The sequence below is a fragment of the Haliotis rubra genome, unplaced genomic scaffold (genome assembly GCF_003918875.1).
Source record: "Haliotis rubra isolate DU_JTF1 unplaced genomic scaffold, ASM391887v1 Scf347, whole genome shotgun sequence".
NCBI classification, from domain to species: Eukaryota; Metazoa; Mollusca; class Gastropoda; order Lepetellida; family Haliotidae; genus Haliotis; species Haliotis rubra.
The window spans coordinates 83,462-97,286 of record NW_025767021.1 but is presented as its reverse complement, the minus strand read 5'-3'; the positions used below and the strand labels follow the sequence as shown (position 1 = coordinate 97,286).

The 13,825-nt window shown below is 39.7% G+C and overlaps 1 protein-coding gene across 1 annotated transcript; it reads right to left on the bottom strand.

Moving 5' to 3' along the window:
* Positions 1-3,949: 3,949 nt before the first annotated feature.
* On the bottom strand, positions 3,950-13,594 carry LOC124284860 (transmembrane protein 101-like). Its single transcript, XM_046720976.1, is given in 5 exon segments — positions 3,950-5,063; positions 5,065-5,127; positions 11,281-11,461; positions 12,020-12,025; positions 13,485-13,594. Coding segments are annotated over 5 exon segments (771 nt in total). The 3' UTR covers positions 3,950-4,652.
* Positions 13,595-13,825: the final 231 nt, after the last annotated feature.

Below are 13,825 nucleotides of genomic sequence, written 5' to 3'. Positions count from 1 at the left end.
GGTCACCTTACCTAAATTGGGTCAAATTACTGTTACTCATGAAATATATGTAAGAATGAAGTTCAGGCTATCATCAGAATTTTGTTCAAAGACATACAATTGACTTGCAGGAAAAGTTCTGGTCCACTGTATACAGGGAGTAAGTCGATCTGCCACTTTAGCTGTGGCATTCCTGATGCTCAAACGTCACATGACAGTCAAAGATGCTCTCCGATTGGTCAGGAGCCATCGAGAGGTGTGCCCGAATACAGGTTTCCAACAACAGCTAATTAAACTGGACTCACAGCTTAGACTGCAACGACATGATAAACTACAAACAGAGTGATGAAGGGCCAAGTTTAAACAACTTAATTCTGCATCAAAACAATCATGGATGGGTTTGTTCTCAGTACTGCTCAGATTCAACAGTTCAAATGTGAATAAATGTAATAGTCAAGACAGCGTTACGAGTTGAGTCCTTTGTCATGTTACCAGGCAAATCCAAGTCATCAGGGTTGTAGACAGGTGCTTGCTGCAGTTCACCTTCTTAAGGATGTACATGTTTAGGTGCTCCCCTTGTGGGGACCTTGGTTAGCAATAGAGGAGATTAAATTGTTGTGTGTCACTGTAGTGGTGATATTTAATGGTTGTCACACTATCAACCATTGGTCGGTGTGGCTGCAGGGCACTAATGGGGTAGTGGAGATCTGGTGGTTTTGTGTCCTTGTTCAGTATGACATCATGACTTGACCGATACTTGTGCCGTCATCCACTGGTGTGCCTGGCCAAGGCTGTATTATCTGTTGGTGTTTGTACACTTAGAACTCTGCTAATTTCTTTGAAACCATGAATCACTAAGCCTGGAGAGTAAGATCTATACATGATCACACATGTCCTTCATTAAACACTGACAAACGTCTACATGTATAAGATAACATGGTTTATTTCTCAAAACAAAAAATGATCACTCCTTTAGACAAACAGGACAAAGAGAAAGTAAGCATCTGCTAGGTTCAGATGGATTTCTTCAAAGTGGTGATGATTTGGTACAAAACATAGGCATATGAGCTCACCAACAGTATTGCCGATAGGTACAGTCCATATCACACTCTCTGGTTAGATAGTGTAGGCACAGTCCATAACCACACTGTCTGGTTAGATAGTGTAGGCACAGTCCATAACCACACTGTCTGGTTAGATAGTGTAGGCACAGTCTATAACCACACTGTCTGGTTAGATAGTGTAGGCACAGTCCATAACCACACTGTCTGGTTAGATAGTGTAGGCACAGTCCATAACCACACTGTCTGGTTAGATAGTGTAGGCACAGTCCATAACCACACTGTCTGGTTAGATAGTGTAGGCACAGTCCATAACCACACTGTCTGGTTAGATAGTGTAGGCACAGTCCATACCACACTGTCTGGTTAGATAGTGTAGGCACAGTCCATGACCATACTGTCTGGTTAGATAGTGTAGGCACAGTCCATACCACACTGTCTGGTTAGATAGTGTAGGCACAGTCCATACCACACTCTCTGGTTAGATAGTGTAGGCACAGTCCATAACCACACTCTCTGGTTAGATAGTGTAGGCACAGTCCATAACCACACTGTCTGGTTAGATAGTGTGGCACAGTCCATAACCACACTGTCTGGTTAGATAGTAGGCATAGTCAGTAACCATCTGGTTAGATAGTGTAGGCACACAACCACACTGTCTGGTTAGATAGTGTAGGCACAGTCCATAACCACACTGTCTGGTTAGATAGTGTAGGCACAGTCCATAACCACACTGTCTGGTTAGATAGTGTAGGCACAGTCCATAACCACACTGTCTGGTTAGATAGTGTAGGCACAGCCCATACCACACTGTCTGGTTAGATAGTGTAGGCACAGTCCATACCACTCTCTCTGGTTAGATAGTGTAGGCACAGTCCATAACCACACTGTCTGGTTAGATAGTGTAGGCACAGTCCATACCACACTGTCTGGTTAGATAGTGTAGGCACAGTCTGTTAGATAGTGATACCACTGTCTCTGGTTAGAGATAGTGTAGGCACAGTCCATAACCACACTGGTTAGATGGTGTAGATAACCACACTGTCTGGTTAGATAGTGTAGGCACAGTCCATAACCACACTGTCTGGTTAGATAGTGTAGGCACAGTCCATACCACACTCTCTGGTTAGATAGTGTAGGCACAGTCCATAACCACACTGTCTGGTTAGATAGTGTAGGCACAGTCCATAACCACACTGTCTGGTTAGATAGTGTAGGCACAGTCCATAACCACACTGTCTGGTTAGATAGTGTAGGCACAGTCCATAACCACACTGTCTGGTTAGATAGTGTAGGCACACAGGTTATCCATAACCACACTCTCTGGTTAGATAGTGTAGGCACAGTCTATAACCACACTGTCTGGTTAGATAGTGTAGGCACAGTCCATAACCACACTGTCTGGTTAGATAGTGTAGGCACAGTCCATAACCACACCCTCTGGTTAGATAGTGTAGACACAGATCCATACCACACTCTCTGGTTAGATAGTGTAGGCACAGTCCATAACCACACTGTCTGGTTAGATAGTGTAGGCACAGTCCATGACCATACTGTCTGGTTAGATAGTGTAGGCACAGCCCATACCACACTGTCTGGTTAGATAGGCACAGTGGTAGATAGCACAGTCCATACCACACTGTCTGGTTAGATAGTGTAGGCACAGTCCATAACCACACTGTCTGGTTAGATAGTGTAGGCACAGTCCATACCACACCCTCTGGTTAGATAGTGTAGGCATAGTCCATAACCACACTGTCTGGTTAGATAGTGTAGGCACAGTCCATAACCACACTGTCTGGTTAGATAGTGTAGGCACAGTCCATAACCATACACTGTCTGGTTAGATAGTGTAGGCATAGTCCGTAACCACACTCTCTGGTTAGATAGTGTAGGCACAGTCCATAACCACACTGTCTGGTTAGATAGTGTAGGCACAGTCCATAACCATACTGTCTGGTTAGATAGTGTAGGCATAGTCCGTAACCACACTTTCTGGTTAGATAGTGTAGGCATAGTCCGTAACCACACTCTCTGGTTAGATAGTGTAGGCACAGTCCATAACCATACTGTCTGGTTAGATAGTGTAGGCATAGTCCGTAACCACACTGTCTGGTTAGATAGTGTAGGCACAGTCCATAAGCACACTGTCTGGTTAGATAGTGTAGGCTTAGTCCATAACCACACTCTAACATTACTGCAACACTTACATTGTTTCACAAAATACATCAGACTATAACTTACTTCGTGAATGATTTAAAATATTTACATCCATAATGAAATAATTAAGTTAAAGGTATATGTGTTCATGATCAAGGTAGAGGTTCATTTCCAAGCCACATACCAGACAGGGCTTCATGTCATGGCCTCATCAGCTCCTGGTGTTACCATAGCAGGACAAACACAGGCCAGATCAAACATACACTACCCATACAACTTACAGAACATTAAACACAGAAATTGATAATGGACTAACAAAGAATAAATTTTAATAGTTTTCATTAACCTCATTATATTTGTTAGGACATGCAACAATAGATCCCAGAACCCTTTCATCGGCAACAGCTTGTGGGTTTTTGCATACATGATAAAACAATTTCAGGAACATAATACTTCTGATTCCTTGTTCCACACCAGTTCAAGCTATCTTAGTCATCTTTTAAAACAGTGAAGCATAAAATCTGATGATGTAAAACGTAAAAAATTCATGTGAATTGTAGAGACATTATAATTGATAACGTGAGAAAGTAAGAAAGGGATGATGACATGGAAGTGAGTGAGTGAGTGAGTTTAGTTCGATGCCACAGTCAGTAATATTACAGCTATATGGCGGCGGTCTGTAAATAATTGAGTCTGGACCAGACAATCCAGTGATCAACAGAATGAGCATCGATCTAGGCAACTGGGGTACGATGACATGTGTCAACCAGGTCAGCGAGCCTGACCACCCGATCCCGTTAGTCGCCTCTTACGACAAGCATGGGTTACTGAAGATCAATTTTAACCCGGATCTTCATGGGTGATGACATGGGAGCCCAAGGGTGGTTATCTCTATGTATCAGTGTTTAACAATAATGACCAAGGGTGAGTGTTAGAACATTTGGGGTAATATAGACTGAAAGAAAAGGAGAAAAAATTACATAAAAACAATATCTGTGGCACTAAAATGAAATACCCATGATGGTGTCTTGAACAAACTTCCCATCTAATTATAGCCAGTATTACTAAAAGACTGTTGCAGCTGTCTATGCCTTGTGGCTTTTGAGGATATTATTTTTTAACTTTCTGTCACCAGGTACACTGGTGAGTCATGCAACACATATGAAGGTAATTCATGTTTTGTCATGGAATGGCTGAATACTTGGATTGATACATTCACATGGTTTGGACCTATGTACATAATCTGAATATAAATTGAATAATAATTTTTCTGCCTATCTGCATGAAAAAGGTCAAGGTCAAGGGCATGATGGCACATGAGGACATCACTCAAAACACACACTGTTTTGCTGTCGCCAAGATTTGAGCAGAACACAACCATCCATTCACCAAAACATCAACAGAGTACATGGAAATTGCACTTGTGTGAAAAATTTTTTTAAACATGTTCCATTATTCATAATGCTCAGTCTTAATTCTGTTTTCAAAAACCCGAGAAAATAAAGCAAATCCTGTTACAGCAGTGAGACTGTCCAGAAGCAGTCGAGCTTGGTTCCAGAAGTGGACACCGCGACGTGTCCAGTAGTCAAAGTCAAGGTCCATCACTACGGTAACAAGGATCAACATGACCACTGCACAGACGCTCATGTCACGGATGAAGTAACCGGAGAGGAAGCACAATGCACATGCAACAATTGCCAGGGTGATGAAGTATCTCAGCCAATCGCTGTCCAGGAAGTGGTGCAGGAAGCCACGCTTGTACTCGCTGCTGCTGTTCAGTATGTAGGCGTACGCGAACAGATAGATGCCAAGGATGATCTCACCAACACGGCGAAGTGGCTCTGATCGATTCTCCTTCTTTGGTGTGGATGAAGGCCACAAGGACGTAAATGCCCACACAGCCAACTTGCCGCACTGCCATCTGAAGCTAAAACCCAGACACACTGACTCACAATCAGACTGTACTGGTAGGTGTACTAGTAACTACTAGTCATCATGGACATCCCAGCTACCAGGTGTCTACCATGAGAAATACCCCCTCACTACTGCAGTAGTACTACACTACACTACTACCTCAAAATTTGGCTTATCTACAGTAATATACGGTACCTCACCATACCCCAGGAGTTATTAGATAGCTGTCTTAGATCATTTTGAATTTGGCTCACAATTATACTATGGTAGTGAATGTAGGAAATGATAAAAGGATATCCCTGAGTATTATCAACATTGTGACAGCTGCACTAGAAATGTTTACTCATGATAAATTTGGAGCATATCATTAATCTAAGGCCATGTATAAAAATATTCTTGTTTCTCGTTACTGCCCGGACCCAAAGATTTATTTTATGTTTTACACTAAAGAAAAGAGATCTTTGACTCTCAAAATATGCATGAATTTTTCACACTTCTAAGTTTTAATTTTCTATCGAAAAAAAGGTGTACATTACCACAGAAATCAAGGTTTTTTTTACATAAAATAAAAATAAATTGTAAAAATAAAATCTGCTCCCACATAGCCGAACTTACAATAAGTGTGACATCTTCCCAGCCACTATGCCCACACCATCATAAATTTCTGCAATAAACAACAATAAAGGTGGGTAACTCTGTCAGCTGCTCACCCAAATCCCTATAAGCTAACCCACTGTGTCTTACAATTTTGTAAATTTACCCCCAAAATTTACCCCCAAATCATGAACCATTAGCTCTTTACCCAGTCAAGAGTCAGGTGATAGTTGGCCTCACCAATATTTATCCTTATATGTTCAGGAATATAAATTAGGACAATATGCTGATGATACTGAATTATTTTTGGACGGTTCAGATGAAAGTTTGTATGCTGCTATTGATATCATTAATACTTTTTACAATATGTCAGGGTTAAGAATAAATATCGATAAGACTAAAGCAATCTGGATAGGCTCAAATGCAGGTAGCAGAGATATGATTTGTGAAGATTTGAATATAGAATGGCAAAGAAAGGAATTTGAAGTTTTGGGTATTGAATTCACACCTGATTTGAATGACTTATGGGTAATCAACACAAAAAAAAGACTTGAAGAAATTAATAGATTATTGGCAACATGGAGAAAAAGACATCTCACACTGATTGGCAAAATCACTAATTAAAACATTGGCTCTTTCAAAACTGGTTCACATTTTCAATTCTTTACCTAATCCACCTGATGAATTTATCACTTCCTTGAGAGACTATTTTTCAGATTCATTTGGAACGACAAAAATGATAAAATTAAACGGAGCACTTTGAAAAAGGATTATACAGAAGGGGGTTTACACATGATAGATATTAAAACCTTTGTTAATGCCATGAAATTATCCACACTCAGACTCTATTTGAGAAAAACAAATATGAGTAATCCATGCAAGTTTCCATTAAATGATATACTAAAATATGGAGCAAATTTTCAGAATATTGTTGAAATTGATAATCCTTTTTGGAAAGATGTTTTATTGGCATGGAAATTATACTGTAATAAGAATACCATAGAAGCAGACAACATTAAAGGAATTTTAGCACAACCTTTATGGCTGAATAATAATTTCAAAAAACCCAAATCACTTTATCAGGCATTGGGCTAAAAATGGAATTTTAACAATTAAGGACCTTTGTAATGAAGATGGTTTTATGCCTCTTGAAGATCTGAAGTTCAAATTTGATATTAGAGGTACATATATGGATCTTCGATATGTTTTCTATATCATACCTGAATCATGGAAATTGACCATAAAACAATACAGAAATATACATTACAATGATCTGGATGATAACTTTCTTTATAAAGATTTTATGGATTTGAAAAAAGGTTCAAGATTATTTTATGATAAACTCTTATCTGACAATATTAAACCTCATATTTGCCTAAAATGGGAAAACTTATTTTACGATATTGATTTTGATTGGCGTATGATTTTTAATATTTGCAGAAGGAATGTGAAAGATGTAAACTTTTAGACTTTCAATTTGAATTTTGCACAGAATTATTTATACAAAAAAAGAACTTATGAAAATGAAACTGGTTGACAATGCAGTATGTAGCCTTTGTAATGTTGATAGTGAAACCTTATGTCATGTATATTGGGAATGTGTTGTAACCCAAACCTTCTGGAAGGAACCTTGAAAACTGGATAATCCAAAATATACAGAAATTTGAAATAACAAAGACCTTGGTTTGGTTTGGAATTTTGGGTAATAAGCCATTACTAAAATCATATAATCTTATCTGCTAAAAATATATATATACTTGCACTTTGAAGAAAATAATTCCAAAAGTTAATAATTGTTTAAATTTTTTTAAAGACATTTATACAGTTGAAAATTTCATATCCAGAAGGAACAATAAATTAGATCAATTTTCAGACAAATAATTTCCTTTATTCTCAATATTTAATTTCTGACGTAATCTTTAATGAAAGGGGAATAATTGTTACTGGAGTATATTCTCTCTATGCTATCAGTTGACCAGACATTTGTGTTGAACCCAATGAACTTTGATCATGTATTTATGCATTTATTGCTTTACTTTATATGCTTGTACTCAATTATGGGAACAAATAAAAAGATTTTAAAAAAATAAATAAATAAAAATATTTATCCTTATTCAGATTTCGACAGTGGTCTTCACCAACACTTGTCACCCACATGAAGAAACTGCTGCTGTGAGCACTGATCTACACAGTTAGGATATGCTGACCACCCGATCCTCTTAGTTGCTTCGTATGACAAGCATGGGTAGCTGGAGACCAAATCTGACACACTGTATATTATATACACGGTTTGCAGTCACACAATATGTATGCAATTTGAAAAGTTAATACACTGATTGTCCATATATCAAAGAAATAAAGTTTGCTTTATATAATTCAAACTATTATGGTTATTAGTGTTGGTTGTTTCAGCTACTGGTGTTGACAGAGCAATAGTTTAGCTACTGGTGTTGACAGAGCAAGGGTTAAGCTACTGGTGTTGACAGAGCAAGAGTTTAGCTACTGGTGTTGACAGAGCAAGGGTTAAGCTACTGGTGTTGACAGAGCAAGAGTTAAGCTACTGGTGTTGACAGAGCAAGGGTTAAGCTACTGGTGTTGACAGAGCAAGAGTTAAGCTACTGGTGTTGACAGAGCAAGAGTTTAGCTACTGGTGTTGACAGAGCAAGAGTTTAGCTACTGGTGTTGACAGAGCAAGGGTTAAGCTTACTAATGCTGTGTTGACAGAGCAAGGGTTAAGCTACTGCTGTTGACAGAGCAAGAGTTAAGCTACTGCTGTTGACAGAGCAAGAGTTTAGCTGGTGTTGACAGAGCAAGAGTTGCTACTGGTGCTAGAGCAAGATGTTTAGCTACTGCTGTTGACAGAGCAAGATGTTTAGCTACTGGTGTTGACAGAGCAAGGGTTAAGCTACTGGTGTTGACAGAGCAAGATGTTTAGCTACTGGTGTTGACAGAGCAAGAGTTTAGCAACTGGTGTTGACAGAGCAAGGGTTAAGCTACTGGTGTTGACAGAGCAAGATGTTTAGCTACTGGTGTTGACAGAGCAAGATGTTTAGCTACTGGTGTTGACAGAGCAAGAGTTTAGCAACTGGTGTTGACAGAGCAAGAGTTAAGCTACTGGTGTTGACAGAGCAAGAGTTAAGCTACTGGTGTTGACAGAGCAAGGGTTAAGCTACTGGTGTTGACAGAGCAAGAGTTTAGCTACTGGTGTTGACAGAGCAAGAGTTTAGCTACTGGTGTTGACAGAGCAAGAGTTAAGCTACTGGTGTTGACAGAGCAAGGGTTAAGCTACTGGTGTTGACAGAGCAAGAGTTAAGCTACTGGTGTTGACAGAGCAAGAGTTAAGCTACTGGTGTTGACAGAGCAAGAGTTTAGCTACTGGTGTTGACAGAGCAAGGGTTAAGCTACTGGTGTTGACAGAGCAAGAGTTAAGCTACTGGTGTTGACAGAGCAAGAGTTTAGCTACTGCTGTTGACAGAGCAAGAGTTTAGCTACTGGTGTTGACAGAGCAAGAGTTAAGCTTCTGGTGTTGACAGAGCAAGATGTTTAGCTAATGGTGTTGACAGAGCAAGAGTTGAGCTACTGCTGTTGACAAAGCAAGAGTTTAGCTACTGGTGTTGACAGAGCAAGAGTTAAGCTACTGGTGTTGACAGAGCAAGAGTTTAGCTACTGGTGTTGACAGAGCAAGATGTTTAGCTACTGCTGTTGACAGAGCAAGATGTTTAGCTACTGCTGTTGACAGCAAGAGTTTAGCTACTGCTGTTGACAGAGCAAGGGTTAAGCTACTGGTGTTGACAGAGCAAGATGTTTAGCTACTGGTGTTGACAGAGCAAGAGTTTAGCAACTGGTGTTGACAGAGCAAGGGTTAAGCTACTGGTGTTGACAGAGCAAGATGTTTAGCTACTGGTGTTGACAGAGCAAGAGTTTAGCTACTGGTGTTGACAGAGCAAGGGTTAAGCTACTGGTGTTGACAGAGCAAGAGTTAAGCTACTGGTGTTGACAGAGCAAGAGTTTAGCTTCTGCTGTTGACAAAGTGTTGACAGAGCAAGAGTTTAGCTACTGGTGTTGACAGAGCAAGGGTTAAGCTACTGGTGTTGACAGAGCAAGAGTTAAGCTACTGGTGTTGACAGAGCAAGAGTTTAGCTACTGGTGTTGACAGAACAAGATGTTAAGCTACTGGTGTTGACAGAGCAAGGGTTAAGCTACTGGTGTTGACAGAGCAAGAGTTAAGCTACTGGTGTTGACAGAGCAAAAGTTTAGCTACTGGTGTTGACAGAGCAAGAGTTTAGCTACTGGTGTTGACAGAGCAAGAGTAAAGCTACTGGTGTTGACAGAGCAAGGCTTAAGCTACTGGTGTTGACAGAGCAAGAGTTAAGCTACTGGTGTTGACAGAGCAAGAGTTTAGCTACTGGTGTTGACAGAGCAAGAGTTTAGCTACTGGTGTTGACAGAGCAAGAGTTAAGCTACTGGTGTTGACAGAGCAAGTTGACAGAGAGTTAAGCTACTGGTGTTGACAGAGCAAGAGTTTAGCTACTGGTGTTGACAGAGCAAGAGTTTAGCTACTGGTGTTGACAGAGCAAGAGTTAAGCTACTGGTGTTGACAGAGCAAGAGTTTAGTTACTGGTGCTGACAGAGCAAGAGTTAAGCTACTGGTGTTGACAGAGCAAGGGTTAAGCTACTGGTGTTGAAAGAGCAAGAGTTTAGCTACTGCTGTTGACAGAGCAAGGGTTAAGCTACTGGTGTTGACAGAGCAAGAGTTAAGCTACTGCTGTTGACAGAGCAAGAGTTTAGCTACTGCTGTTGACAGAGCAAGAGTTTAGCTACTGGTGTTGACAGAGCAAGAGTTAAGCTACTGCTGTTGACAGAGCAAGGGTTAAGCTACTGGTGTTGACAGAGCAAGGGTTAAGCTACTGGTGTTGACAGAGCAAGAGTTTAGCTACTGCTGTTGACAGAGCAAGGGTTAAGCTACTGCTGTTGACAGGGCAAGAGTTTAGCTACTGGTGTTGACAGAGCAAGGGTTAAGCTACTGGTGTTGACAGAGCAAGAGTTTAGCTACTGCTGTTGACAGAGCAAGAGTTAAGCTACTGGTGTTGACAGAGCAAGAGTTAAGCTACTGGTGTTGACAGAGCAAGAGTTAAGGTACTGCTGTTGACAGGGCAAGAGTTTAGCTACTGGTGTTGACAGAGCAAGGGTTAAGCTACTGGTGTTGACAGAGCAAGAGTTTAGCTACTGCTGTTGACAGAGCAAGGGTTAAGCTACTGGTGTTGACAGAGCAAGGGTTAGGCTAGTGGTGTTGACAGATCAAGGGTAAGCTACTGGTGTTGACAGATCAAGGGTTAAGCTACTGGTGTTGACAGAGCAAGGGTTAAGCTACTGGTGTTGACAGAGCAAGAGTTAAGCTACTGGTGTTGTCCCTGTGTGTTTACATTGACAGAGCTAGAGTTCTGCACTAGTATTGTTTTATATAAACTTCAGTACTGATTGCCAAGTCGATGATGTTCTGGTTAGAGCGATATAGATTTTTATGGAAAATAACTCTTAACAATGTCTGCAACAAGGAACCAAGAAGTCTTACTCTCTGCCACTGGCCGTAGTTGAGCTTCTTGTTGGTGTAGAAGTTGTAGGAAAAGAATATGAGCTGGCCTGCATACACCAACGATGCCTCCTTCTTCGCCATGTGGGCGGACATGAGGAAACCACAGATGAGGAACACTCCCATATGAGCGTAGATCAGCTGAGGGGGTAACGGGGGCACACTGAAACAAGAGGAGAAAGTTTTTCAAAATTTAATTTTATCTGATCTCTTTTTCTAACTATAAACATCCTTAGCTATTCACCACCATAGATTTGTCTCATCTCCTCCATCACTAACTTTTCACAAAATGTTGTTTGGTTGGTTGGTGGGTTGGTTTATTGTTTAACGCCACACTCAGCAATATTCCAGCTATATGGTGGCAGTCTTGGGCCAGACAATTAAGTGGGGAAGCACTGAGAGTACACATCCTGATACACAATTGGTACAATACACTCTGTAATCATGGATGTTTAGAACAGGTAGGAAACTAACAATATTATAGACTTATTTGATACGGCAGTCAGCATGGAAATACTAAAAGACAAGATAAAGTTCAGGTGAGTTTGTGTAACCAAACATGGATGGCATCAGGATGAGAGAGGTGATTATTTGATTGATGAAATATACAAGTTTGCATTTTCTCTCACAATTCACAACAGGTGCTCTAGATTGGATCATATATGGTCTCAGCTTCACATATCTTTCTAAGAAATATTTCAAATAATACCCCTTGCCAAACATTTCACTGTCATCAAATGCAGAAAGCTCACATAGACATATTTATGGAGTACTGAGTGATGAAATGCTTTATTTAAGTTGAGTTAGAAACATATTTAGTTTCTCCCACAATGCTCAATGAGATATAATTATCACAATAATTTTAAGAATTCATAAATAATATTGTGGAAAAGTTTCATAACAAAGTGTCAGATCATTATATTAAAGAAATATTTACACATATGCAGATTAGGTAGCAAATATATAAATGACATGATTTCATGTCACTATTTGCACTCCCAAGATTGTAAACACTGTGCATATTCTTTCTGGACACTGTGTAAGCTTTATATTTACCAAATGTGTCAAAACGTAATATTAAAAAACCCTCATCCATCCTACACACCCACATGATGCAATTTTAACACCCCTGTTGGTGAATACTGTGGCATTTTCGGCCTCCATTGAATCAGACTATATTGACAGTGTATGAAATAAGGCCCGTCCGACCGCCCGAGACAGTCTAGATTTCTGACGGATGGTCTAAATTTACAGCTAACCAGCCCGATTGTCTGGTAAAAGTTTTAGATGTTCCATACATATGAGTAAATCACCATATTTGGTCTGGTTAAATCCATTTTGGGCTGGTAATATTTTGAAGTTACCAGCCCTGAGGTCTGGCTGCGGTTTTGGCGTATTTCATACACTGATATTGATATACAGTAGTTTGCCATAAGTGAGTCATCATTAGTGAAATTCCCATAGACTTGCAATTAATTTGTTAATTAACTCTTGCAAGAATAGTTTTCATAAATTTAGTTTCGGTCAAATTGGTTTCAATACTTATCTACCAGCTGGGAAATCATCTCTGCTACATACACATAATTTCCATTCAATTTTCTGATGGTTATTAAGAAAACTGCAACTATTTAAACAAGACATATCAGACATACCAATCAGGTTTAACATGACTGTCTATGGGATAGATTAAAAGTTAAAATACTTGGTCCTTAACCAGATGTCATTCGATAACTAATCAACAGAAAGATGACAGAAAATTATGTATACGTAGCTGAAGATGATTTCCAAGATGTTTGCAAAATATTATAACAAAATGACTTCGACTCATTTTATGAAAATTATGCTTGCAACAGTTGATTAACATGTAAGTCTATGGAAATTTCACTAATGATGACTCACGTATGACCAATACGGTACTGATAAAATTAAAAAAATATACATGTTTATTTTCATTCTTTCTGGGATAAGAGATTTTATCTAAAGGGGAATCCAATATTAAAACCTCAACGGAGTGTTTTTGATCTAGAGTGATGAATGATTTGATCCTATGATAAATGGCGTGTAATTTCCCTAATGCAGTACATTACTACAGAGTACCGGTATGTCTGTGTTGACGTAGTACAGAGCAATAATCACAGTTGCATTATGCATGTGACACAATAGTTAACATTGGTAATACCTTTCACTTTTTTGCTCTTTCAGCAAGAAGCATAAGAAATGAAAGAGCATTAATGAAGGGGACTTTCCCCAACAAAAAATCAGCCACCCTCGGTACCCAAGTGTTGACAGTGGCCATGTTGGATGTTCAGCAATGCGAGTTATCCGCCCCTGAACTTTGCACAGGGTTGTAACAGAAGTTGTAAACAGTAGGCTACGTGGGATTGGTCTTTGGACTGTATTGATCAAATATTCACCTGATGACCTGACGATCCCGCCCCCGCGAATTGGAAATGAAATAAAAGGAAAATAAATACTATATGCCCATATTCTCCTGTTTGTGTAGATGTAATTTGACTAATTTTGCATC